This window comes from Neofelis nebulosa, chromosome 13 (assembly GCF_028018385.1).
Source record: "Neofelis nebulosa isolate mNeoNeb1 chromosome 13, mNeoNeb1.pri, whole genome shotgun sequence".
Classification (NCBI taxonomy): domain Eukaryota; kingdom Metazoa; phylum Chordata; class Mammalia; order Carnivora; family Felidae; genus Neofelis; species Neofelis nebulosa.
In genome coordinates this window covers 4,070,897-4,094,676 of record NC_080794.1, presented here as the reverse complement: position 1 = coordinate 4,094,676, position 23,780 = coordinate 4,070,897, and the positions used below count along the sequence as shown (strand labels likewise).

Below are 23,780 nucleotides of genomic sequence, written 5' to 3'. Positions count from 1 at the left end.
CAGGGACATCTGCCATCTTGTGCTGACATTCTCTGCACCTGCTCACCCTCTGTGTGAAGTACAAGGACGGGACCGTCGTCTCTGATCTCCCCGTCCCTCGGCAGGTAGAAACACGCCCCACCTCGTAAGCGGCGTGCTGGAGCCCCAGGCCTCGGAGGACCAGGGAGGTGAGGGCTTCCTGAGGCTCCGTGCCGCGGACCCTTGGCACCCGATGAACAGCAGTGCCCACAGGTGTCCGCGGGGTGACAGGACAGCCACACCCAGCTGGCCCTCCAAAGACCGGGACCCCTTACGCCCACCCGCCCCTTGGCGGGTGCGGACGGCATGGGCACTTGGGGAGGGTTTCTGACTCGGGCAGGGTCAGGGGACGTTCTCCATTCCCGAGGCCCTGTGTATACCGGCCCCTGGGGTCCCAGGGACAGAAGGCCCCGAGAAGGAGCCCCTGGTGGGAAGGGGCAGCCCCAGCTGGCCGGCCGGCCCTGCCCTGGGGAGCCCGGACCTGCTGCAGCCGGTGGTGCCCTGACGAAGCCACCTGCCCGCCCTTCCAGCAGGCCGGCGCCCCCCACCCTGCCCCACTGTGCTGCCGCGGAGACCCTGGGTTTCATCGCAGCCACAGCCCTCTCTGGCCTCCCCGTCTCCCCCCAGGCGAATCAAACTCCTGTGCCCACACGAGAGGAGACCAGGGCTGCCAGAAAGGGAGCCTGCCCAGCCAGCGGACGTTAAAGGCTGTCCGCCGGTCAAGGGGAGGGGATTCCCACGCCCAGATCTCTGTCCTTGGCTCGGAAAGTCCCTGCCCCAGTGCCCCACCCCAGAGGCCACCTTCCAGCACACGGTGAGGGCCCAGCCTGCCTGCAGGGGCACATCCGGGGGTCTCAGCCTCTAGGGCAAAGTATTCTCTAAGCTTCTCCAATGGTTCTAATGGCCGAGGTCAAGAAGCCGTGTCCCCACTCGAAACTTTCCGGGGCCAACTCTGTTCCTCATCAGGGATTTACGACACTCTAGGGTCTCGGTCTGAGGTCATTCCTACGGGAGGGTCCCTGCCGTCCCTTACTGCCAGTCAGCGTGCTGTGTGCTGAGCCTGTGGGAACAGCACAGCCGTCGTCCCTTTAGGGGGGTGGGGAGGATGGCGGCCAGTGCCGTGCACACCATAGAGCAAACAGTTACCACCCGTGGGCTGAGCACTGTGCAGAGGGAGGCCCCGGGGGTCGAGGTGGAGGGCCTGACTCCCTGGAAGGGCACGACAGAGCAGCTTAGCCAAGTGGCAGTGATGGAACGGTCGGAAGGGTGAATGTGAACCAAATTCTAAGGACAGGGATCTTGTTTTACGGTGCCCAAGGCTCGATTCCCGTAACCGGGGACCCAGCCGCTCCTTCCCCTGGGCCCTGCCTCTCGGTTTTCAGATGAGTGTCCCAATCCCGGTCCTTGCCAGACTCCCAGAGGACTGACCCCTGTCCCCAGCCCGCCACACTGCGTCTGCTGCCCCCCTGCCCCCCATGTGCCCCGCACTCACTATACGGTCTCGATCACGGCCCGACGGCCTGCAGTCTTCTTGCCATGCCAAGAAGTAGACGTCCCAGCCGGAAGGGGACTGGTCGCTGTGGTGGAGGCTGGTGGCCTACTTGTGTGTGGGATGGCAGTTAGGAATTCATAACTAATCTGAATCCCAGACTGGACAGGAAGGCTATGCTCTCTAATAGGAGGCGTCCCAGAACCTGTCACATAACCATCAAGGATGGAGGAATGGTGCCAACGTGATGAACCAAGGAGGGTAATTTCTATGGTATTTCAACCCGGGTTCTAAGGAGGTTTGCCCTACAAACGCTCCTCATTTGATAATGAACTGGCAAAGTAAGTAAAATTGGGAAATAATTACCCTGAACAGCACAGATGAATTTAGCACGATTTGCTTACTTGTTCCACTTGCAGAATTAATTAAAAAAAAAATTAAGAGCAGCAATAACAACCACAAAAGGCAACAAGAGTAAAGCGAGATGCGGGGAGGCACGTTATCTTGCACAGAACACAGACCATTCCTCTTGGACGGACAGATGGGTCTTCGTCCCTTTGTTTCTGGGGCCCGCTGACGAGTTCCCCCACCGAGCACGGGTGGTCCGCTACCCAGCCATCAAAATCACTGACTTGCGGATGAATGTAGGGTATTTTTGGACAGCAATCAGCATTACGGTATAAATCACAAACAGATGTTTGGCCTTGTCAGACTGAACAGACTACCAAATCACCGTCTCTGCTAATTCGCATTCGTCAGGGTCCCTTTTCTCCCCGTTTTTCCCTCTGAGAGGGTAACTTAGCTCTTCGGTGTGGGTGGATCAGATGGGCGCCGGCACCAGGTTGAGAGTGCCAGGCCAGGGGCTGCCCACGCTCCTCCCAGTCCTGTGGGACTCTGAGCGGCACCGTGGGTGGGTCCCTCCAGCAGGTGGGCAGGAGCGACCAGGTGGGGACACCTGTGGAGACGGGCACCCTCCCCCCCCATCCTGCTGTCTACACTGCACTGGATCCACATGAGGCAGAGGGCCCTTGCAGCCAAAAAGAGGCAGAGTGGAGGCGGGGCTGGAGGAGACCCCTGGAATCTCTGTATTAATAGGGTCCCTAAGGCACTCTCTCTCAAGGACATGTCTCTTCTCGGGGCCTCCTATACACATACGTAAGGATTTTAGAATCGCCAGATGCACAATTACTAACTTGGGACATTTGGGGTGAGGTGGAACATGAGAAAATGCACGGGACAGTCCTCAGGGGGCCAGCCCTTTAGCCCCTCTGTTTTTACCGACTGAATGCCTACATTGTCGCGGCTTCGGGAGACATGTCGATAAGGCAGTTGGTAGAACCGTGTGTGAGGTCACTATCTGCTCCCTTCAAAATGATAGTTCAGAATTAGAGCCTAGAAATTGTCGATGCTTACATTAAGCGACTCAGCGTCCTGGCGAGCACACGCCTTCCTCCCCCCGCTTCCCTATGAAACTGCCAGCGGTCGCTCCCTTCTCCCAGAGACATGGGCAGGACCAAGCCTTTGGGGCAGTCGGAACCCTTCTGTCGAGAATGGCCTTGTGTCCGCAAGCCTCAGCAGGAGCCCTGAGCCCAGGCGTGGCCGGCACGAGGGAGTTGGGGACCACGCGCATGTCAATGCGGGCCTGGGCCTGGCCAGTCACACCTGTGAGGGCTGCTTCTTAATGACCTTGATTTTAGGGGAAAACTTTTGTAGAAAACGAAGGCTGAGGCAGGTGGCTCAACCATTCCCCCCTCACCTTTTGAGGCAACTAAAAATGACACAAGCCTGTATGTTTCTTCCCTTTATCGCTGCTTATCAGATGAGCATAGGAGCCAAGGTCTTGAAGCAGGAACCGAATTGGATTTGCTTGCTAGGGTCAAATTACACTGTCAAGTGACACATCCCAGGGTGCCCGGGTCTGGAGCTTCCGGAAACGCAGGACTCTCGTCGATCACCCTGACCCCCGCTCCCCGTGGCAACACTTCCACTCGCCCGGGGGCTGCCGGGGGCTCTTGGCTCAAGCCACGTCCTCAGGGTCCCGGGAGGGGCCGTCCCGGCCTTGGCAACAGTGGACCAACCTGGGGCCCAGCTGCCCGTCTCGCCGCACAGACCTTGACGTTGGTAAGCACTTGCTGTGGCAGCCGGTTCCGCTTTCTTTTACAGGCGGGAGGAAAGGCCGGAGCCAGTCTGTCCAAGCACACGAGGCGTTGAGCCAAAGGCTGCCCGTGCTGAGCTCATCGGGCCCCATCCTAGAGAGCCACCCGGCCTTCCTGCAGACGTCCACGTCGGTCCACGAGCTGGCCCAGAGGCTCTCGGGCAGCCGGCTGTCCCTGCACACCTCGGCCGCGTCCCTGCACTCGCAGCCCCCACCGGTCACCACCACGGGCCACCTGAGCGTCCGCGAGCGGGCCGAGGCGCTGATCAGGTCCAGTCTGGGCTCGTCCACCAGCTCCACCCTGAGCTTCCTCTTCGGCAAGAGGAGCTTCTCGAGTGCTCTGGTCATTTCTGGACTCTCTGCCGCGGAGGGGGGCAACACCAGCGACACCCAGTCGTCCAGCAGCGTCAACATCGTCATGGGCCCCTCGGCCCGGGCCGCCAGCCAGGCCACACGGGTAAGGGGCTCGGCCGGCGGGCCAGGGTGGGCGTGCGGGCCCCCGCGTCTGCCATTGCCTCGTCCACGGGGGCCCCAGACAGGAGGTGTTCTGGCCGTGCGCGGAGGCAGACAAGTCGCACGGCACACGTCCCGCAGGTGATGACACACGGCAGGCAGTATGGAGCCTGCGAGACACCGGAGCTGGGCTGAACTGTTCTCCTTAGCTCCGAGCCCGGGATGCGAGCAGGTCCACTTCCCCCCAGAGCAGGAACACGTTCTCCTTCGTTCCCTTTTCACGCCAGTCTGGCCCGAGGGAGGGGGAAGAACACACATCAACACCGGCGTCAGACTACAGTCCGTTCCTTCCGCCGGATTCAATCTGAAAGCTGCCGTGGTGTGGCCTTCTGCGCATGTATTTAAATGCTAGGAAACGAGAGGTTGAGGGACTCCCCTTAAGCAAACGGCTCCTTACCCAGAGCTCCAGGCGAGCGGACGTGAGGCGAACACTCGCGCTTCGTAAGCGAGAAAGTGAGTGAACGGACACTCCCCACCCAGCGGTCAGGAGGCGAGGACGGGAGGCACAGGGCGCACTTGGGTGTCACAGTGCAGGTCTCCCGAACTCCTTCTGGGTGTTCACACATTCTCCTGCTCTAAAAAGCACGGGAGTCACGGCCTGCCCCTCTCTGGTTGGGGGACTTGTCTGCAGCGGGCTGACGGGGGCCACGCCACGGGAAGGTGCCCTTCCCACCCCTGGGTCCACGGTCGGCAGGAACCCCTTCCGCGGGGCCGTGGGGCCGCGGCAGTGGTGGGGTTGTGGGCCTCCTGGAGCCCCCAGGCCACACCGCCAAGGGCAAGGAGGCTGGCTCCTTCAGGAGTTGTAACTAGGTTTAGTTAGGTCACTAAGGTCTAATCAAGCTTCCCTCATAAAAATGCACAGTAACAGACTTTTCTCCCACCACTCAATCGGTTTAAGATGCCGTCTGTGGGTTGGTTCTGGGATTCTGGCAAATTCGGTTTCCCTCTTTCCAACAGGACAGCTGGGCCCTTGGCACTCTGTGCACCCAGGGTAAATAGCCATCCGTATGACGGTTCAGGGGCAAACCTGCCGTACTGAGCGTTCCTGCCAGGCGGGAAGTGTGTGTGTGGGGGGAACGCTGGCCAGAACCCAGGAAATCCAGGCACACGGTGACCTCTCCCCCGAGGGCCCGTGTTCCCAGCATGGCCACATGACCTGGGGAAAGGTCCCTGTGTGCAGAGCCCCTAGCTGCCCCTCCCCCCCCCGGCACATTGGACCCGTTTTCCTTCCTTCCCCACCGAAGCTAGAACCCCGGGGCCCCCGCATCTGACCTGGGACCTGCCGCGTTGGCAGGTTAGGTCGGCCCCTGCGGCGGCGGGTGGGGATTCGAAGCGGCAGTAGGTAACATTTGCTGAGACCCCTGCCTCTCCTTTCTCTCTGGAAGCACCTCTCTGAGCCGTGTGAACCCACCGAGGCCACCGAGCAGGGGCAGCTTCGCGACCGCCGTCTGGCCGAGGCCATGGCAGAGAACGGGGGGCTGATGTGCAGGAGAGCAAGCCAGGAGGACATGGGCCTGGACGACACGGCTTCCCAGCAAAGTGCGTCCGATGAGCAGTAGGGGGGCAGGGCTGGCCAGGAGCCCCTCCTGTGGAAAAACGAGAGCTGCTGTAGCCAACAGTGACTTTACCTCGGGTTCTGGAAGAGTCTCACGTGAGGATAAAACACGGGGCAGCACACACCCTTCCCCCGACACGGCTCCAAGCCACCCCCGGAGCCCCCCAGACGTGGGACGCACAACACACTTTCCAGAATTTGAAAATTCTAACAAAAAGCCATGTAATATCTTAAATAGAGTAAGTAGAGCACATAAATAACTCTTTCCTGCCCTGAAGAAACTAAGACAAGTGCATGTTAATAATTGGCATTTTATACATTACCGTTACCACGTTAAAGGGACAGCAGCACCCATCGTACCATCCGCTGGTCAAACGCAGTAGGGTTCAATCTACGCATAAAGAAAAGCTCACTTCTTTATAATATTTATGCAGACGTCAAGTCAGTGTAAGCCAGTGGCAGCTTTTCTGCAAGATACGTGGTAGTGCATGAAGTTGGGTCTAAAGTATCCCGTGAGAGATCCAGCGACGCTAGTGACCCAAGTTTAGAAATCTAGGCCTGTGGGAGCACGGAAAGCCACCTGGAATCCCATGACGCTCAACTGTAGTCCCCGGCTTCCCACAACCAGGCCTGTCTCGCCCGGCGCTCCCATACGCTCACAGGAATGTTCGCTGGTTTTCCGAGCCGAGCGATCCTTCCCGTGTCACAGAACACGTGCACACACCTTCGTTTTTGGAATTAAAATGTTTACAGTTACTGTCGTGTCCGGTTGTTGCTTGAATTCTGCTGTAGCCTTTATAGTGAGAATGACATTTGGGCAAATTCTGGGACTTTGCCCACCTGAAGACCCCCTACCGGGTAAAGCAGAAACCCAGTTCCTTGTGGATGTAAGGGGTGGGGGGGGGGGGGGGCGAGGGGGTCCATGAAGAGTATCATCACCGGCCTGTGGTTCATCCCTTCTGGAAAGAAAAGAGTTAGAAATTCTCATTTTGGAAACAGTTCTGCAAGTTTCTTCAAGGAATCTAGGATTTGGAAGTGTGGGGAGTAGGGGAGGGCGTGGTGGAGAATTTCCTTCCCCCCCCCCACCAGTAAGTAGATGGTAATACTTTTTCTTTTTTCAAAATAAGAATTGCCAAGTAATAATAATAGGTAGGCTCTGTAAGCAGAGGCACAGTACATTGTTCTCACATCAGTGATCCCTAGAAATGCAAAGTTGGCTGATTTAAATGCAGGTGATTGTCTAATGAGAGGCTGATAGAACCTTACTGTAGTTCTCCAAACTGGCCAAACCAAACTTGGCTGGCAGTCCCTGAAATCCTCTTGGGCCACTTTACAGCCAAGCCCTCAGGACTAAATGCCCGGCCCTGAGCTGTGAGCGTGGCCTCCCCACAAAGGGCATTTCCATGAATTCCATAAGAAAAACGACAGATGCCCAGTAGCAGCCTGATGTGAGCTGACCACCCAGTGGGCATCCAGAAGCAAGCGACACAGAAAGCCATTGTGTTCCACAGAAAATGAATCTCCTGGGGCACCTGGGTGGCTCGGTCAGTTAAGCATCGGCTTTGGCTCTCAGGTCATGATCTCACGGTTGGTGGGTCCGAGCCCCACGTCGGGCTCTGTGCTGACAGCTCAGAGCCTGGAGCCTGCTTCGGATTCTGGGTCTCCCCGTCTCTCTGCCCCTCCCCCGCTCACATTCTGTCTCTCAAAAATAAACATTAAGAAAAAAATAAGGAAATGAATCTCCTGAAAGAGCTGGAAAACCAACCGGTGGAGAGACACGTCAATGTAAACGAGAAGCCGAGAGCTCCCACTGCTCCTGTGCGTTGTTCTGCTGGTGCTTCGGGAGCGGCTTCCCTAACTGCAGACTCGGCCGCGTATCCCAGTTCTCGGTGCAGAGGGAGCAGAGCAGCTTGGTTATGGTTTGTCAACAACAGCGAAGGCCAAAGTCCTCGGATCCGAATGCAAGCGTGCGTTGTCTGCGGGAGTAGAATCCTCCGGGCGTGCATGGCGGGAGTGCGTACACGCACACACGCTTACGTGCGCAGGCACGCGTGCCCACAAAGGGAGAGATGGAGTCGGACCCCTTCCTGGACCCTGCAGGCCGGTGGGCAATGCAGCCACGCTTTTCCTCTACATTGTGGCGAATCACCTTTCCGTTTTTGACGCGCACCAGAGAATTCCTTGCAAGACACCGGATTAGCCCCCATTTAAAGGCGATATTCCTAAGGTGACATCTCCTGCAGGAGTCGTTTAAATGCGCTGCCAGCATACAAAGGGTTATGTTTTTGGACACTGAACGAAACGGTTTTCCCTCTAAAGAGGTTTGATATAAATCGTGTGGCTAACCGGGCATTATTGATTCTAAATCAATGGGTTTGCACTGTGCGCTGAAACCATCTGGCAGGTAGTTTTCTAAAATCACTCGATGCTCCGGCGTCTCCTTGCCCGTAAGGTGTGCAGCGCAGCCCTTGTGTCCTCAGCCCCTCTCAGGCCTCCTCCACTGTCCAGTGATTTGGTCCAAGTCATTACGTTCTGGGGACACAGCACCCGCCATCAGCACACAACACACACACCCATGTGTGCAATCTTCCCAGATGCAACCTTCGTGAATTCCAAGACGGGAAGAGAGAGAGGGGAAAGGGCCATTCCACTTTTTCTGGGCCACCATCGCCCCCTACCCCACCCTGGATGACCTGGGGGCTGAGAATGGAGGGGGCCTCTGGACTTGCAATTGTGCTGGGAGCCCTGACAGATGAGGGCCCATGAATTTGAGAGACTCGTCCATCCCTGCACATGCGCATATTCAGAGGCAGGGGGGAAAAAAGTTTTTTTTTAAAACGCTGTGCCGTAAGTGGCTGGTGGTGCAGTCAACTCATTCTCCACATCTGTTCTGCTCTGTCCCGTCCAACCATGTTATTCTAGCTGAAACTCTTCACACAAGCAGTACACCTGTCCATTTCGTGTTTTCAAAGTGAATTCTTCCTTCAAGTCTGGCCCCCGACCCAACTATCTGTTAGGTGTCTGGATTTGAAGAGTAGGCATTTCAAACTCAGATATAAACGGGAGCTCCTGACGTCAGCCCGTCCCTGCCACCGCACCCCTTCCTCACCCAGGGCGCCTCGTCTCGGGTAGTGGCACCGGTACGGGTGGACCCACGCCCCCCGCTTCCCCTCCGGTCCTGGCCTGTGCTCGGTACGCGGGCCTCCAGTGGTGTTCTGCCTCAGCGTCTCTTGAACACTCAGAATGCGCCTTCTATGGGCTGTGCGCGGTCAGTTGTGGGTTAGAGTCATTTGTGAAGTCATCTGATCTGGTACCACAGACTGGGGGGGCTGGGACAGCAAATGCTGATTTCTCACGGTCAGGAGGCTGGGAGGCCCAAGATCGAGGCGCCAGCAGATTCAGTGCCTGGTGAGGGCCTGCCTCCCGGTTCACAGATGGCCAACTCGCGGTGTCCCTGGGAGGCAGAGGGGAGAGCCCTCCCCGATCTCTTATAAGGGCCCTAATTTCGTTCATGAGGGCTCCACCCTCACGACCGGATCCCCTCCCCAAGGCCTCCCGCCTAACACCATCGCACTGGGACTTAGATTTCAACATAAGAATCTGGGGGGGGGGACACAGACATTCAGACCACAGCATTATCCTTTATTAAACTTCTTAAAACACAGGGAGAGCTTCTGGTATCTTCATATGTGCCCCCGATCATCCTGACAAATTATTTAAGGTCCCTGCCAGAGCCACCACGAAATGCTCTTCCAGTTTATAGCTGCCAGTTTATCCCAGCAAAATGTCAGCTCCGAGATCTGGGGGCAAACGATGCACAGAAAAGGACAGAAAGCTTCAACAGGGACAGAGTGGGAGGAGTGGAAAGACATTGGGCTTTGGAGCCACACAGACTTGGTTCAAACTCTGTATATGCCACTAAAGGCAGGTTTCTTTACCATTGAAGAGGAAGCACGCAGAAGCTTGCATCCCCTCTACGTGTTGGGGGCCGTCCCAAATCTGTTCTGCACACTGGGTACCTCCGAGGACCCTGTTTCACTCACCCTCCACAGCCCATCTGGTTTCAGCTCTCAGTGCCCGCAAACTAGCGATTTTACCTTCTTGCGAGAAATTTCACTAGCTTTCCTTCTCAGACACAGTCAGTGTACTATATAGTCATGACTGAAAACACAGAGCTCAGGACAAGCAGCAGAGAGGAGAACGTCCCTTCGCACTTTGACAGACAGGCCCCTCCTGCAGGGCCAGTAAAGGCTCCACGTGATGGGCTCCCTCTGGCCAGGGCGGACCGGCTGCACCAGGCCTGTGCGGGGTCCGTCTTCAGGGGCACGTAGGTGACGCTTCCCCAGCCTGTTCCCTTTCTCAGTTTACCTGAGGCCGCACGGGGATCCTCAGGACTGTGGGCATTGGCGAGTAGGTCTGAGGCAGCGGCCAGGCTCCCGGGGCTCGGGGAAGCCTCTGCTGCTTGAGTCAGTGGCGTGGCCATCCGGACACACGGAGGTGCACAGACCACACCCGCGTATGGCCCTCCTTCAGGTCTGGCGAGCCTGGCGCAGGTCACGCACAGCCTGTCAGATGCCCTGAACAGCCCAACCGGGCATGGGCAGCGGGACAGAGATGCCCTCGTCCCCACTCTGGATCTGTAATAAGAGATTAGTTCATAAGCTGGTAGGCCTTTCAGCTGTGACCCCTCAAAGGCTCAGCACATCCGGACCAAGCTTCGGGAGGCTTCCTGGGGAAACACCAAAGAAAGGATCCTGACCAAAGAGCCCGTCACGGGCCACCGACCACTGTCCCGCCTCAGAGACACAAGTGCTTCCCGTACTGTCCAGTGTGCCCAGTGCCCAGGACCCCTCACTCCGCACGCCCAGACCGGGCCACCCTTCCAGACAGGGGCACGCCTGGCATCCGTGCCAGCTGGGTCTGGAGCTAAGGCTGGCTGCTCACGTATCCTGGAGATTTGCGCATCTGCACCAGAAAGGACCCAAAAGCACCGTGCGGTCACCGTAGTACCGTCAACCACCTGCCATCTTTTCCACAGCCGCCCCGCGACAGGCTGAACCTGAACTTTCCACACCATTCTCGACAGCCCCAGCTCCCGGCACTGGGCCCTCCCCAGGGGATCACACGGACGGCTGCTGCCGGCTTCCTTCCACGCTGTGGCATCGCCTTCCTTGGACGACACTCGTTTCCCCCTTATTCTGGAAGGGAAACGGGGCACGGAACGGTTTAAGGCCGCGTCTAAGTTGATGCGGCCAGAGTGGGGGCTCCGACCCGAACCCACAGGCCTGAGTACAGAATGAAGACCTGCCTCCCACACAGGGCTCACGCGTTTGCACCAACACATTTATTTTTATTTTATTAAGCAATAAGCAAACAGACGATGGGATGGGCGGGGAGGACCGAAACTGGCCTTTCCCTGAACTGTTTTTACAAACCAAGTAACTAGTGTCCCTTGAAACCACAGCTGCAACTGGAGCAGGGTCTGAGTTCAGGACGTGCAAAATCGATTAGGTAGCGGCCGCTCCTCTCCCCCTTCCCCGGAACACGCTTATGAACTTCAGTGGGGGCGAGTTCCATCTAATACTCCGAAAGCCATTTCTCATTCCATAATTTACCAGAATCATACACGTAACTGCAAGGGGAAATAAACAGACCCCCTCGGCATAAATAAGCCGCGGCGGACTGTTCATCGTGGGGCGCCGGTCGGGCATTAAGGCTAACTGATCTTTTAAACATTTTTTTGGAGAACAGCTGTCAGGCTTTCTCCGGAAAGGCCCACAAGGCTTCCGAAGCCGGAAGGCCTAAGTCCTTGCCAGGCAGGGCCCCAAGGAGGCTCCGCGTGAACCAGCACACCTTTTCAAGTGCACGAAGCAGGGATGCAAGCCGTCTTCACTGCCTGCCGCTCTGCACACACGTCACGATATCTGGCAGAAGGCGGTTCCTGTTCTCCTTGGTGACCTGTGGGAGGAAGCAAGACAGAAGGCTTCAGAGTCCCTTCCTTTTCCTCAATCCTCTGACAGGCAGTGCTCTACGGGGAGAGCCTGGGAAGGGGGGGCAGGTTTCGTAAGCCCCGGCCAAGAGTGCTGTGAGGACAGGACACGCGAGGTCGAATGCCACCCCCGCTTCTGCAAAGCGACAGCTCAGACAGTGGAAGTGGTTCTAACCACGAGGAGCCGGGAGCTGACCCCCTCATGGGGCTCTGGGTAGACGTCAATGCAGGTGGGACGCAGCCCCCGTGCGACCTGACCTGAACCAGAACCGCCTACGAGGAGCCCACCGAGAGTGGCCGAACCTGAACTCTGGGAAGTCCCAGAAGTCAGTAATCTACTCGTCTCTCTACATGGAAAAGCCTCTCGTCCTCTACATGGCGAGGAGCCTCTGACGTCAGTCAACTCCCCATCTGCAGGATGGGGAAGCTAAGTCCGGGGGGTGCAGGGACCACACTGAGCCCTCGGAGGTAGCTGGGGACACAGCAGAGGCTAGACCTGGATCCCCCACTCCGGCTACAACCTCTGTAATTCGCATCCTTCCACAAAGGAACCGGGAGTTCATTCACACTTTACCCGGTGATCTGTTTTCATTTTCCTTTCCTTTCCTTTCCTACTGTGGTCCCAATGAGTCCAAGAAAAGCATTTAGATGCCCCTCCCTGGGTGGGGGGTTGGACGGTGGGCGGTCCAACCAGGACGGTGATAGGGGCAGGGCCACCTCCTCAGCTGTCACCTGTGTGTGCCTTCTGCTCGGCCCCCACACGCACCCACTCAACATCGATGGGGTGGCGACCAGAAACTGCGCAAGGTACCAGGGACACAGAGAGGACTCCGATAGGGACTTGACCTCATGGAGCTGGCAGAGCAGAACAGAGGGACAGATGTGGACAGTGAGCGCACTGGTGGTAAAGGGTCCGGGAGAGAAACTCTGGAGAGGCGCACGGGAGCTGCAGCGGGGCGAGAAAAGACTTCCGTGGACTGGACTGGACTGAATTTTGACCGGTGGACACGGGAGAAGGTCCCCCAAAGACGAAAGCAAAGAATCGCAGAAAGAGGAAGTGAGTGCATCTGGAGAGCCAGCAGGCTCAGTGCCGGCGGACCCGGAGACCGGACTGCCCACTGCACGAGTCCACATCCGCCCATGTCTAACGGACCACCTGGCACAGAGCAGGCGCTAAATGAACGTGTGATGGAGACGCACGGCGGGCTTCATCCCCGTGGTTCCCCAGCACCCACTCACCCTCCTCAAAGAGCACTGTGACCTTCCCCTGGGAGACGACGTCATCTAGGAAACTGGCTCCCGGCCAACGAGTTCCAGCTGGGCCTGAAGAGCCTCCCGAGAGCCCGAGTCCTGAAAGGACTGAGTCAAGCAGCAAACGGCGAGGCCACCACCTCTAACACTAAGTCCAAGGACGCGGTGCACTAGTCCTTGCCCTGTTGCTCTGGTCTGTGGTCCCAGGAGGACCATCAGCTCTGCTCCGGCTTGAGGAGAAACTGCCACACAGCCTTGCAAGGCTTTCTGTTGCTGTTTTTGCTTAAATTAGCCAAGTGCCTCTCTGCTGTTTGCATTCAAGGAAGTCTGCTGATGTGAACGGAGGAAAGAGGGAGACAGTGGTGGGAACTGGCAGGCTCATCAGGGGGCTTCGTAACCCCACTGTGCTAGCGGAGAGGGGCCGTTAGATCCCTTCCTCCCTGCTGACTTCACCAGGAACTCCCCTAGGCTCTGCCCTTAGAGTCTGTGACAGTTTATCGTGTGCTTCTGAGGGCAGAATACAAGATTAGGGGCATTCGGGGCTACTTCCCCTAGAAATGTAAGATTTATAACACAGGAGACGTGGAGCTGGGAGAGGAGGGACGCAAAGGAAAGACAGAGGAAAGGAGAGTACAGGAGACGTGGGGGAGGGGGGGGAGGAGGAGAGGGAGAGGGAGGAAAAGAAGAGACCACTTGGACCAGAGGGAAAGAATTAACGCCAACTTTGCACAGGTGAGAAAGAAGGGGCAACTCGGGCACTGCTCGTTCCAGGCACCCCTGCCTCAACTATCCCCTGGGTTCTCTAGCCAGCCACCGAAAGGAGTGCACGGTCATGGGCATTTGATCCTCCACTTGTACGGGGGACAGTCCCACTGGTGCTCGGTTGTAAATGCGAGCTGCCGTGAGGAGAGCACGGAGGGTGGGTGGGGGCAGAATCCACATCTGCAGGGAGGCTGGGGCAGGAGCGGAGGCTCCATGCCTACTCCGTAAATCCCCAGGCTTTCGAGAGGGCGCTCGGGGGGGCCTGGGAAGGAAGGCTGAGAAGGTGGGAAGCCCCATGACCCCAGGTGCCGGGTCTGCGTGGAGGCTGGTTAGGCGGCACAGCCAGGGCGGGCAGAGCAGGGGGATCTAACAGGCGTGGGGCTTCAGAGGGAATAAAAAGGAGCGCTTACAGGCCACGCAGGCACAGTTCTGTATGTCTGGGCAATGCCTCACCATCTACTTCGTACGGTCATGATCACGTGGCCACCCTGGTCTCAGGACCCAGCTCGCAAGGCCCCATCTGGTCTCGGTTCAACTTCACGCCGGGCCTCCGGTTGGCGAGCACGCCCCAGCTCCATCGCCCAGATGTGAGTGAGCCCCCGCCCCACCCGGGCCCTCCGCGGGAGCTGTCGGGGGTAAGGGTGTCACAGCAGGGGCGGAGGCGGTGTGTCCCACACGCTGAGGGCACGCTCCAAGCCTGAGTTCCATAGAAAAAAATAAACACTGGAAAAGATTCATTTTGAGAATGTTTTTGTGTTAAAAATGTGACGAACGCAAAAAATGACATTAATATTTTGCTACCCCCCTTTGATTGCCCTAAGATTGTTTCTGAAAATTCCACAGTAAGAGGTCTATATGAAACTGTCTACAGTGTTCAGTTATTACTGTTACGTTCCTTGCGCGTTGAAGACGGGCTCTCAAATGCGAGAACAAGTAAAAATCATCTGTCAGCCTCAGGGGCCCTCCCCTGCACGCACAATCCTTGTCTTGTATTCAACCACCAGAAGGCTGGCCACAGAAAGCCCTTACCGAGGAGACAGCACTGGGCGCAGAAGAGAACGAGCTGAGGAAGAACGCAGGAAGGAAGCCCCTGCACTCTCCACCCCACTGCACTGCAGCCTCAAGAGAAAGGATGCCAAGTGAGACCTGAGCCCTCTGCCCTGTCCAGTGGCCCTTGATGAAGATCAGACCCTAAGTTCCCTGGGGACAGGGGCATCTCATTCATCCTGTGTCTGGCACATGGTGGGGGTGGGGGTGCCCAGTAAATGTTTACTGCATTCTGAGCTGAGCAGGGTCTTTGAAACACAGCTGAGCGATAACATAAAGATTGTGAAGACTCTGACCGTCTTAAGCATCCACGTTGCTCTGTGTGTGCTGCCTCCAGGGGCCACAGAAGGACCTGAGAGCGACCAGTCAACAACCTGGACACCCGGACATCAGCGAAGCTGTGTATATTCAGATACAGGAACAGGCAGCAGGGAAAATGCCCCTCACCGCACATACGTTATTTTCCTTGAACCTGTGGGAAAGACCCTGACAAGTTCCTAGTAAGCAACGGATTACAGAAAGAAATTTGACAATGCTTGTTATCATAAGTTAACACACATCCAAAGTTATTACTAGCCTGTTTCATGTTGTGTCTTTAGGTTACTGAACCTAAAATTAGGATTATTCCTGAATCCAATCCCTTTTGCTCTACTTTTTTCATGGAGGTTAAAGTTTCCAAGCCAAGAATTATTTTCACGTTGTATCAAGTAAGACTTTGCCTGCCTTGAGTTTACAAGATTTCCTTCTGTATTTTCTTCCGAGAACTATAGTTTAGTTCTTAAATTTAGGCCTAGGATCCTACTCTGAGTTAACTCTGGTAGATGATGTAAGGGTCCAACTGCCTTCTGTGCATGAGGATGTCCAGTTTTCCAGCACTGGATGCAGTTTGCTGAAAAACATTTCTTTCCTCATTACATTGTCTCAGCACGCTTGCTGAAAATGAACTGATCCTCGACGTAAGGATTTATTTCTGGACTTTTAGTTCTATTCTATTGATCTATGTGTCCAGCCTTCGGCCAGGACCGTACTGTCCCGATCACTGAAGGTTGTAGTAAGTTTCAAAATCAGGAAGTAGGAGTCCTCCAACATCGTTCTTTCTCAAGACTGTTTCAGTGGGGTCCTTCCCATCTCCACGTGAATTTCAGGACTGGCTCGTCAACTTCTACAAACACTCTGCCTGACTTTCCACCCAGAGGTTAACAGATATTCTCTCACTCCTGTATCTGCAGGAGTCCACAGACCGGGAGGGCAGCAGCAAATTCCCATTCTTTTTTTCAACGTTTTTTTATTTATTTTTGGGACAGAGAGAGACAGAGCATGAACGGGGGAGGGGCAGAGAGAGAGGGAGACACAGAATCGGAAACAGGCTCCAGGCTCCGAGCCATCAGCCCAGAGCCTGACGCGGGGCTCGAACTCACGGACCGCGAGATCGTGACCTGGCTGAAGTCGGACGCTTAACCGACTGCGCCACCCAGGCGCCCCTTTTTTTTTTTTTTTTTTTTTTTCAACGTTTTGCAAATTCCCATTCTCATGTTAGTGAGACTAACATGCTTTATGCCCTGCTTGGTGAAAAAACCCACCAAGGAACAAGAAGAGGTCTAAGAATTTTCAAAATGGAAGGAAGTCGGGACCTACTTCCTGTTATTCTTGTGATCTTACAATCCACAAATAAAAATTAAAAGCATAAAAACTGCTTTATGGAAAAAAAGACAAGTATAAAAGGCTCTGAATTCAGGATAGTGGAATAGATTTTAGTTATAGCAACACTTTATAAAGTAGAAAACCAAATGATTTCCAGGAACCTGAGATTTTTTTTTTTTTTTAGCAAAATCATCTGAACCACCCCGTCAACAAAGGAAACAGGACGGCATTATGCTAACACTCAGGCTTGGAAGTGAGACAGACGGAGCCTTGAACCCTAGCTCTGCAGCCTACTGAGACCTTGGACATGCTATGCAGCCTTGATAAAATAAAGGTTACGTGACACACCCACCGGGGTACTGTGAAGTCTGCACTGGTGGGTCTACAGTACTGGGCACAGCACCCAAGTCCAGTGCTCAGTGACTGGTGGCCACGTCGGCATCTAAATGAACGTTCCAGGCTCCAGCTGCCTCTTCTGTCCCATCAGCAAATAACATTCCCAGCGTTTCCATCAAGCAGATATTTCAAAGGAAATCCAAAGAAATATGCTTTCTAAATGCCTCTAAGACAACCGAACTCGTGCGTGCATGTGCGTGCGTGTGTATGTGTGTGTGTACATGTGCATGTGTGTGGCAGGAAGTGACGAGCAGGGATAAAATCTTTTCTTCGTGTTACTAGAGAACGAGGAAAACAGTGCACACAGCTCTTTCTAGTAATCTTGATCCATGGAGATCTTCCTCTCTTGCCTCTGCAGCATTAATGTAATTATACTCAAATAAGCAACTATGAAATAAATTAAAACCATTTTTCAGTGGCCACACTTAGAGACCAGTAAACTCTACAAGACATGAAAAAAAAAAAAAATTTAACCAAGCTTCCTAAAGAGAAACCTAACAGGAAGGCGACCGTCAATACCCACACCACGACAGAAGCTTCTAAATTACCAAGACCATCCTCCAATGACGGGAGCGTTAGATCTTTTATTATAGTACCGCAAGTCCCTGAGGCTCTGTTCTTCCTCGCCACCCCCCTCCTCAAGTCTGCTCTGTTGGGCAATTTCTATTGTTCTACCTCCAGGTTTACCATTTCTTTCCTCTGTTGTCTCCATTCTGCTGGGGAGTCCCGCCAGAGACTTACCTCATTCAGTTATTTTGGTTCCACAATTTTTATTTGACTCTTCTTTATGTCTCCCATAGCTTTGCTAGACCTTTTCATTTCTTCATCGAGACTTTCTATTTTTCTTGTATTTCAAATGTGTTGGCAAGTGATCACGGAAGCGTTTTTGTGACGGCTGCTTTCAAACCTCGGCCCTGCGATTCTAACGCTCACGTCACCTTGCTGTTGGCACGTGTTGGTGTTTTCACTCAAGTTGCTTTTCCCGGTTCCTGGCAGCACAAGCGATTTTCAGCTGTGTCTGTGGTGGGTCCCCTGGCTGAGCTTCCTAGCCGGAGTGCCACCTTCTTTCCACCAGTCAGGTCTCCCTACGTTTGTTTTATGTGTAACGTCCAACAGTTTCAGCTACAGCTCACAGGAGGAACAGGGAGAAGTGTGTCTATTCCACCGTATCTAGAACTGGAAGTTTCCAGGTGTTTTTCTGAAAGGCAGTGCTGTTTGCCTGACGCTACTAAGAATAAGTCTAGACGGGGCGCCGGCATGGCTCAGCTCGTTAAGCGTCCGACTCTTGATTTCATCTCCAGCCACAACCTCACGGTTGGTGGGTTTGAGCCCTGTGTTGGGCTCTGCACCGACAGTGTGGAGCCTGCGTGGGATTCTCTCTCCCTCCCTCTCTCTCTGCCCTGCCCCCGCTCATGTGTTCTCTCTCCCTCTCTCTCTCAAAATAAATGAATAAACTTAAAAAAAGAAAAGAAAAGAACAAGTCCCTACGATAGGAGTAACGTCAAGGGGCGTACTTTCCCCCACGAGTTCAGTCCCGTCTCCACGGTCCTGACACGCGCAGCTGTTCGCAAGGAGAGGCTGCCCTCCCTACCTTACACAACCTACTGCCTTACCCGGAATGTTCTTCCTTCTTGTCCTTCTTTTCTCCACTTCCTCCCTCAAAACCCCACAAGAACCACTTCCTTCAGGACACCTCTCCCCACCCCCCTTCTGCTCACAGAATTCTCTCCCTTCTCTGCTTCCAGATCTTGACTGTCACATCATCTATCTTTCTTGAGGGAAGGGGACATGCTTCACGTGTGCTGTCGGACTAAGTGCTGGACACAGAGGCTGCTCTCAAACATGGATTCGGAGAACTCTACTGCGTGTTAGAAACACAAAGGATGCCAGAAATATCTAATCGAAGCCCTAAGTTTGCACATATGGAAAATGAGATTCCTCATATAAAACGGGAACAGAAAGATCACACAAGCTCCAAAGGAACACATGAAAGAGAAGAATAACGGGGTACATAAGCCCCTATCTCTCGCATAATTAACCAAAAGCCAATCATTTTATTTTCACATCATTAGGAGCAATGATCACTTTGCCCAGAGAATAATTTCCAGTTTTAGAGGAGAAGATGTGGTATTATTTTAAGACACGATGTTCTCCTCTGGACATCAGGGCCAACTCCCCTGATCCCACTCACGGCTCGTAGACCGTGCTGGTCTGCAGACGGCCAGTCTCTGGACCTGCCACTCCCCACCTCCCGCCTGGAAGCCGCCTGGCCTGAGAACCACTCGTCTTTCGTCATCTCTCACTGTTCACTGCCTCTATTTCCACAGGAACTTTAGAAACACAACCACGAACTCACTTGGAGGCCACGTAAAGTAAGAGACAGAGAAAAAGAACAGCACGAAACTGAAGACGAGGGCCCCAACTTCACAGATGTCGCCGAGCACGTGGCCTCTCGGGGCCGCCCGCTCACCCGTGAGCTCCTCCGAGAGGCTCCCTGGCTGGACCCGTCTCCCCAGCCACCTCCAGCCCAACGACCGCGCCAACCTGCCTATCTTCTCCACACTTAGCAACATCCGCATGGCTGAGCTGTGTGCCCGCGCTGCTGCGGTCCGGCCCCCCCCCTCAGCAAGTCCACTCCGGGGGGCGGGGACGTGGTCTTGTTCAGCATCGCAACCTCGCTCACAGTGGAACCCGGTCGACACTTACTAAATGAAGGAAAGGAGCAAGGACTGCACCAAGTTTTCCAAGTCTGGCTGCTCTGACCCTGACATGTGTCTCCTGCCCCCACAGTACCCCTGGAGACTGTGGTGACGGCACGCGGACGGCCCGCTAGGACCGGCGGGCCACGGCGGAGGCACGGCAGCCAGCGACATCCGGCGCTCGTGGTACCTGGCAGCCGGAGCTTGCCTCCCGTTCTGGCTGGTGGGGCGGCCCTGCCAGCCTCCTTGTTCCGGGGCCCTCGCAGGGCCTGGGTTGAAACGGGGGGTGGGGGTGGGGAGAGCAGGTATGGGCAGAGCCCGGCGGAGACGCGGCTCTCGCCGACAGAAGGGTGGCACGGCGCAAGACAGCATCTAAGGACACAGACAAAGGGCTGTCAGAGGCCCGTACGTCGGCTCCGACATCGCCACAGGATAGTGTGACAGCACCGGTCCTGCCTCCCACGTGCCGCACCGCAGAACCCCGACAGCCCCCCGGTAGCCCCCCGGGAGCCTGTCAGGGCAGACTGCAGGCGTGCTGTCCGTGTGGCCAAAGGGACTGAAGAAACGAATCTTTCATTTGCTTGAAACATAAACAGTGACAGGCGGCTGATGGCCAGCGCACTGGCCAGCGCAGAGAGCGCATTTCCATCATCGGGGAAACTCCTGGTGCACAGCGCTGCTCTGTGGCAGACGGAGGCCACAGGGACATGTGTCCTTTCATCCATGACACGTATGACTTAAGTTCTGTAAGTTCCTAGAAAATCAGACTCACCTGGATCTAGCCTAAGGCGGGGTGGGGGGAGGGGGGTGGAGAGATGGTCTTTCAGAGCAAAGGCACACCTCAGAGCCACCCCGCTGAGGTCACCCGCTCCACTGTCACAGACGCAGGGACCGGTTGTACTCACACTGAACACCTGAACGTCGTTCCTGTTTCTTATCTCTTCCACGAGGGCCAGCGGCTTCCCTTTAGGCACCGGGATTGTGCCCAGGACGACGGTCCCCGGCGTGGACAGCGTCTGGCGGACAGCCTGGATGAAAGGCTGACTGAAGAGCTCCATTTTCCCAATCTCATCGATGACACACACTCTCTGCCCTGGGCCGCTGCCGGGACCTGCCTGAAGACAACAAAGACGCCAGGGTCACCTGAGGCAAAGGGCCCAGGGGTCCCGCTCCCCAGCCACTCACCAGCTAAGCCATCCCAGGGCGAGTCAGTTAAGCTCCGGAAGGCAGAAGATCGTCTCCACGGGACACTTAACTGGCAAACGGATCTGGAAGAGCTCCCTTGGAAACCGCAGCAACCAGAAAATTCAGTTCCCTAAGCCACCCAGGTTCCTGGCAATTTTCTCTCTTCTAGAATGGTTCCAATAATAACCAAGCTCTGTATTTATATCCACCCAGGAAAGAAGCAGCACCCACATGCCTCAGGTTTAAACGAAACGAGACAGCAAGTCTGGGAGCCCTTATTAATAATACTGGCCTCTTTTTTTCGGTTTTGAGCTGTGTGAGATTCCCCGTCTACTGGGAGGAGGAAGCCGCTGCAGGCAGAGGCCGGTGTGTATCATAATCTGCACTATAAGGGGCAGTGGAAAGAAGGGAAAGTTAAAAGGAAAGGAGTCTTGGTTAAAAGAAAAAAGTGAGCAGGGCTGTGCCCTTTAAACCTCAGATTCCCTTCCTAACGACTTCACTGCGTTCCTTCCTTGAAAGCCCCTCTCGGAACAGGTGTGGCGGCCAGCCTCCACAGGCCCTACTGCCTCCCAGCTCCTGGGACTCCCCCCGTGTCCAGTCCCCCGCCACAGGGTTTCAGCGTTCGTCCCCGCGACCATCCCTGAGACGAGGCAGAACGCACTGCTTCTACTGTGGTCTCAATCTCTCTCTCTCTGGGATGGCTCGCTGCCGTCTTGTGAGCACACTCAGGCAGCTGATGGCCAAGTCCACGTGGGAAGGAACCGAGGTCTCGCTGCAACCCTGAGAGTGAGCTGGGGGGCGAATCCTCCCCAGTCAAGCAGCAGATGACTGCAACCTCATGACAGACGGGAGCCCGGACCTCCCGGCTGAGCCATTCCTGGATTCCTGACCCAGAAAAACTGTGTGAGATGATGTCCGTGGTGTTAAACCCCAAAATTCTGGGGTAACTTGTTACACAGCAACACTAATGATCACTGATAATGGTCACTCATAAACATGTCCTCTCTGGAAAGCCTTCCCAGAGAAAGCTATGAACAGTCCTTCCATAGCGGGGACACAACACAGATTAGCACTTGAGTGAATGCTGAGTGACAAATACGTTTTATGTATCTTGGTATAAATGATTATTTTCCTCTATGCAAAGCTGATCTACAAAGTACTTTTCACTATAGTTCTTAGACTCCTTAAATAATGACGTCAATATGTTCTCAGAAGGCGGGGCTGAGTTAAACTAGATTTAGCTCAACTGCCAACCCTGAAGCCAGAGTACAGTGCGGTCGGGGCGGCGGGGGGCAGTGGTCCCCACAAGAGATGGGACTGGGGGAAGATCCCGAAGCCTGCATGGTACACAGAGGACGGTGGAATCTATCCAACAGATGAGAGATTCCAGCCAGGGAGGACCACAGGTTGTGCCCAAAAGGCCGCTAACTTTGTGGAACCTGGAAGACAAGTTAGGCATCTTCTGGAATAGACGACATGAGATTTGGGGTCTAATCCTAGGCAGTTATTGAAGGCAAGCATTAGGGAAGTGGTTTTCAAACTTTCATGTAAGTGGTACTTTTATTCTTTTCTGACTTAATATCACATACATATTTTCCCACTCAGTTTATTAGCAGGAAGACCAGGAAGGGGCACATCCAAGAGAGGGTCTGTATCCTTAAACTCCTGTGTTTTTAAGGCATTTCATTTTTACCTCTCAATTGCACCCACTTGTGTGTGCGTGCGTGTGCGTCTGTGCACGCGCACCTGTTTCCCGCTCTTAGAGGCAGGGACGAGGCCCCATGCATCTTTTTCTTTTCCATGGAATTGAGTGATGCAAAGTTGAGCTGAGGCAGCTAGTGTTGCCCTCCAGCGACGGGGTGAGGGCGTCTGTGGAATCAATCGCTAATTTCCAAATTTCTCCTTCAAAAACAAATGCCCAATTTGGGAGACATTTTAAAAGCTGGCAGCTACCTTCTCATTAGCATAAAAACAGACACCCCACAAGGGCAAGCCGTCCCAATGGCCTGACTCTTACCAAGGAGTATTTGGGGCATTCTGCTGCCTCCAGAGACCAGGAATAATTGCAGAGGTCATCCTTCCACAGGCATCTAGAAGCCAAACAGGGTGCTATCCTGGCCCATCAAAATGAGAGTTTGAAAGCAGTCAATTCAGAGAAAGAGAAACAATAAGATGTGTGTGCCTGTGTACATGTACATATGCAGGCAGCACGTACATATGCACATGGGCACGTACGTGAATATATGAGTAGGTATAAACATAAAGCACGAGGCTCTCCAACCACCTTTCCTCAGATTCCCTACAACGTTCACCAACGGGAGCTCACCGGCATTATTTAAGCTTCCACGCAAAGATATCTGGACACACATGCATACGCTATGTTGCACCAATCGGAAATGTTCGTTTTCAAACCTCAGTTTACAGGAAATCCTTATTCTGTCTAGAATTAGGGACTTTTATCACCCAGAAACTGTAAGAATCTCGAAAATAAGTCTGGGATTTTTGACAAAAAAATGCTAAGTTATTCATGCTCAATTGAGAGATATTAGAAACTCAGAAGCCTGTAAACACCGTTTTTCCTAAATAACGTGAACATTTAGTCAAGCCTGTGATAAAGGAAGCACTATCATATTCACGATTGTTTTTTTATATAAACTCAAGCAACTTTAGAGGGAAATAAGAACAAACCAGTGAGCACACATTATCCTGTTCACACTGTAATAAAACCCTGCCGGCACCAGGGCCCGGGTCTGAAAACTACCAGGAGCCTCCCCAGCCCTCCCCAGTGCGGCTGCGAAAGTGATAATGGGCCCCTGGAGCATCACCTCTGAAGGTGTGCGGTAAGGAGCTCACGAAGAACTTCTGGCGGCTTCGCACCTGGCGTCTTTTTTCTTCCCACACCTTCTCTCCACACGGGACGTAAGAGGCGGCAGGACTGTGGACGCTACCCAGCAGCCCCTGTACCACTCACCGCTCCCCTCCCCCCCCAACTCCCCACCCCTCTTCCCGGGGCCACTTACCACCCCTCTCCCCACACTCACCACCCCTCTCCACCCCCCCCTACTTACCACCCCTCTCCC

General features: G+C 54.7%; 2 protein-coding genes across 8 annotated transcripts in view; one reads left to right on the top strand and one right to left on the bottom strand.

The window, feature by feature from the left end:
• PCNX2 (pecanex 2) overlaps positions 1-6,486 on the top strand; it is a 303,842-nt gene extending 297,356 nt beyond the window's left edge. For all 4 annotated transcript variants that reach the window (XM_058696163.1, XM_058696164.1, XM_058696165.1 and 1 more), the window contains exons 33-34: positions 3,671-4,119; positions 5,561-6,486. In XM_058696163.1, the coding sequence (XP_058552146.1) occupies positions 3,671-4,119; positions 5,561-5,734 (623 nt within the window). In that variant the 3' untranslated portion in view covers positions 5,735-6,486. The remainder of the gene's footprint in view (positions 1-3,670; positions 4,120-5,560) is intronic.
• Positions 6,487-11,052: 4,566 nt separating this feature from the next.
• The window catches only part of NTPCR (nucleoside-triphosphatase, cancer-related), a 32,571-nt gene continuing 19,843 nt past the window's right edge, over positions 11,053-23,780 (bottom strand). The window contains exons 4-6 of one of the 4 annotated variants that reach the window (XM_058696172.1): positions 20,421-20,630; positions 19,819-19,887; positions 11,053-11,688 (exon numbers count right to left, since the gene is read on the bottom strand). In XM_058696172.1, the coding sequence (XP_058552155.1) occupies positions 11,620-11,688; positions 19,819-19,887; positions 20,421-20,630 (348 nt within the window). In that variant the 3' untranslated portion in view covers positions 11,053-11,619. Of the gene's footprint in view, positions 11,689-18,850; positions 19,888-20,420; positions 20,631-20,700; positions 21,570-23,780 lie in introns of those variants that run through there. The other 3 variants (XM_058696171.1, XM_058696170.1, XM_058696169.1) reach the window with 3 other exon arrangements.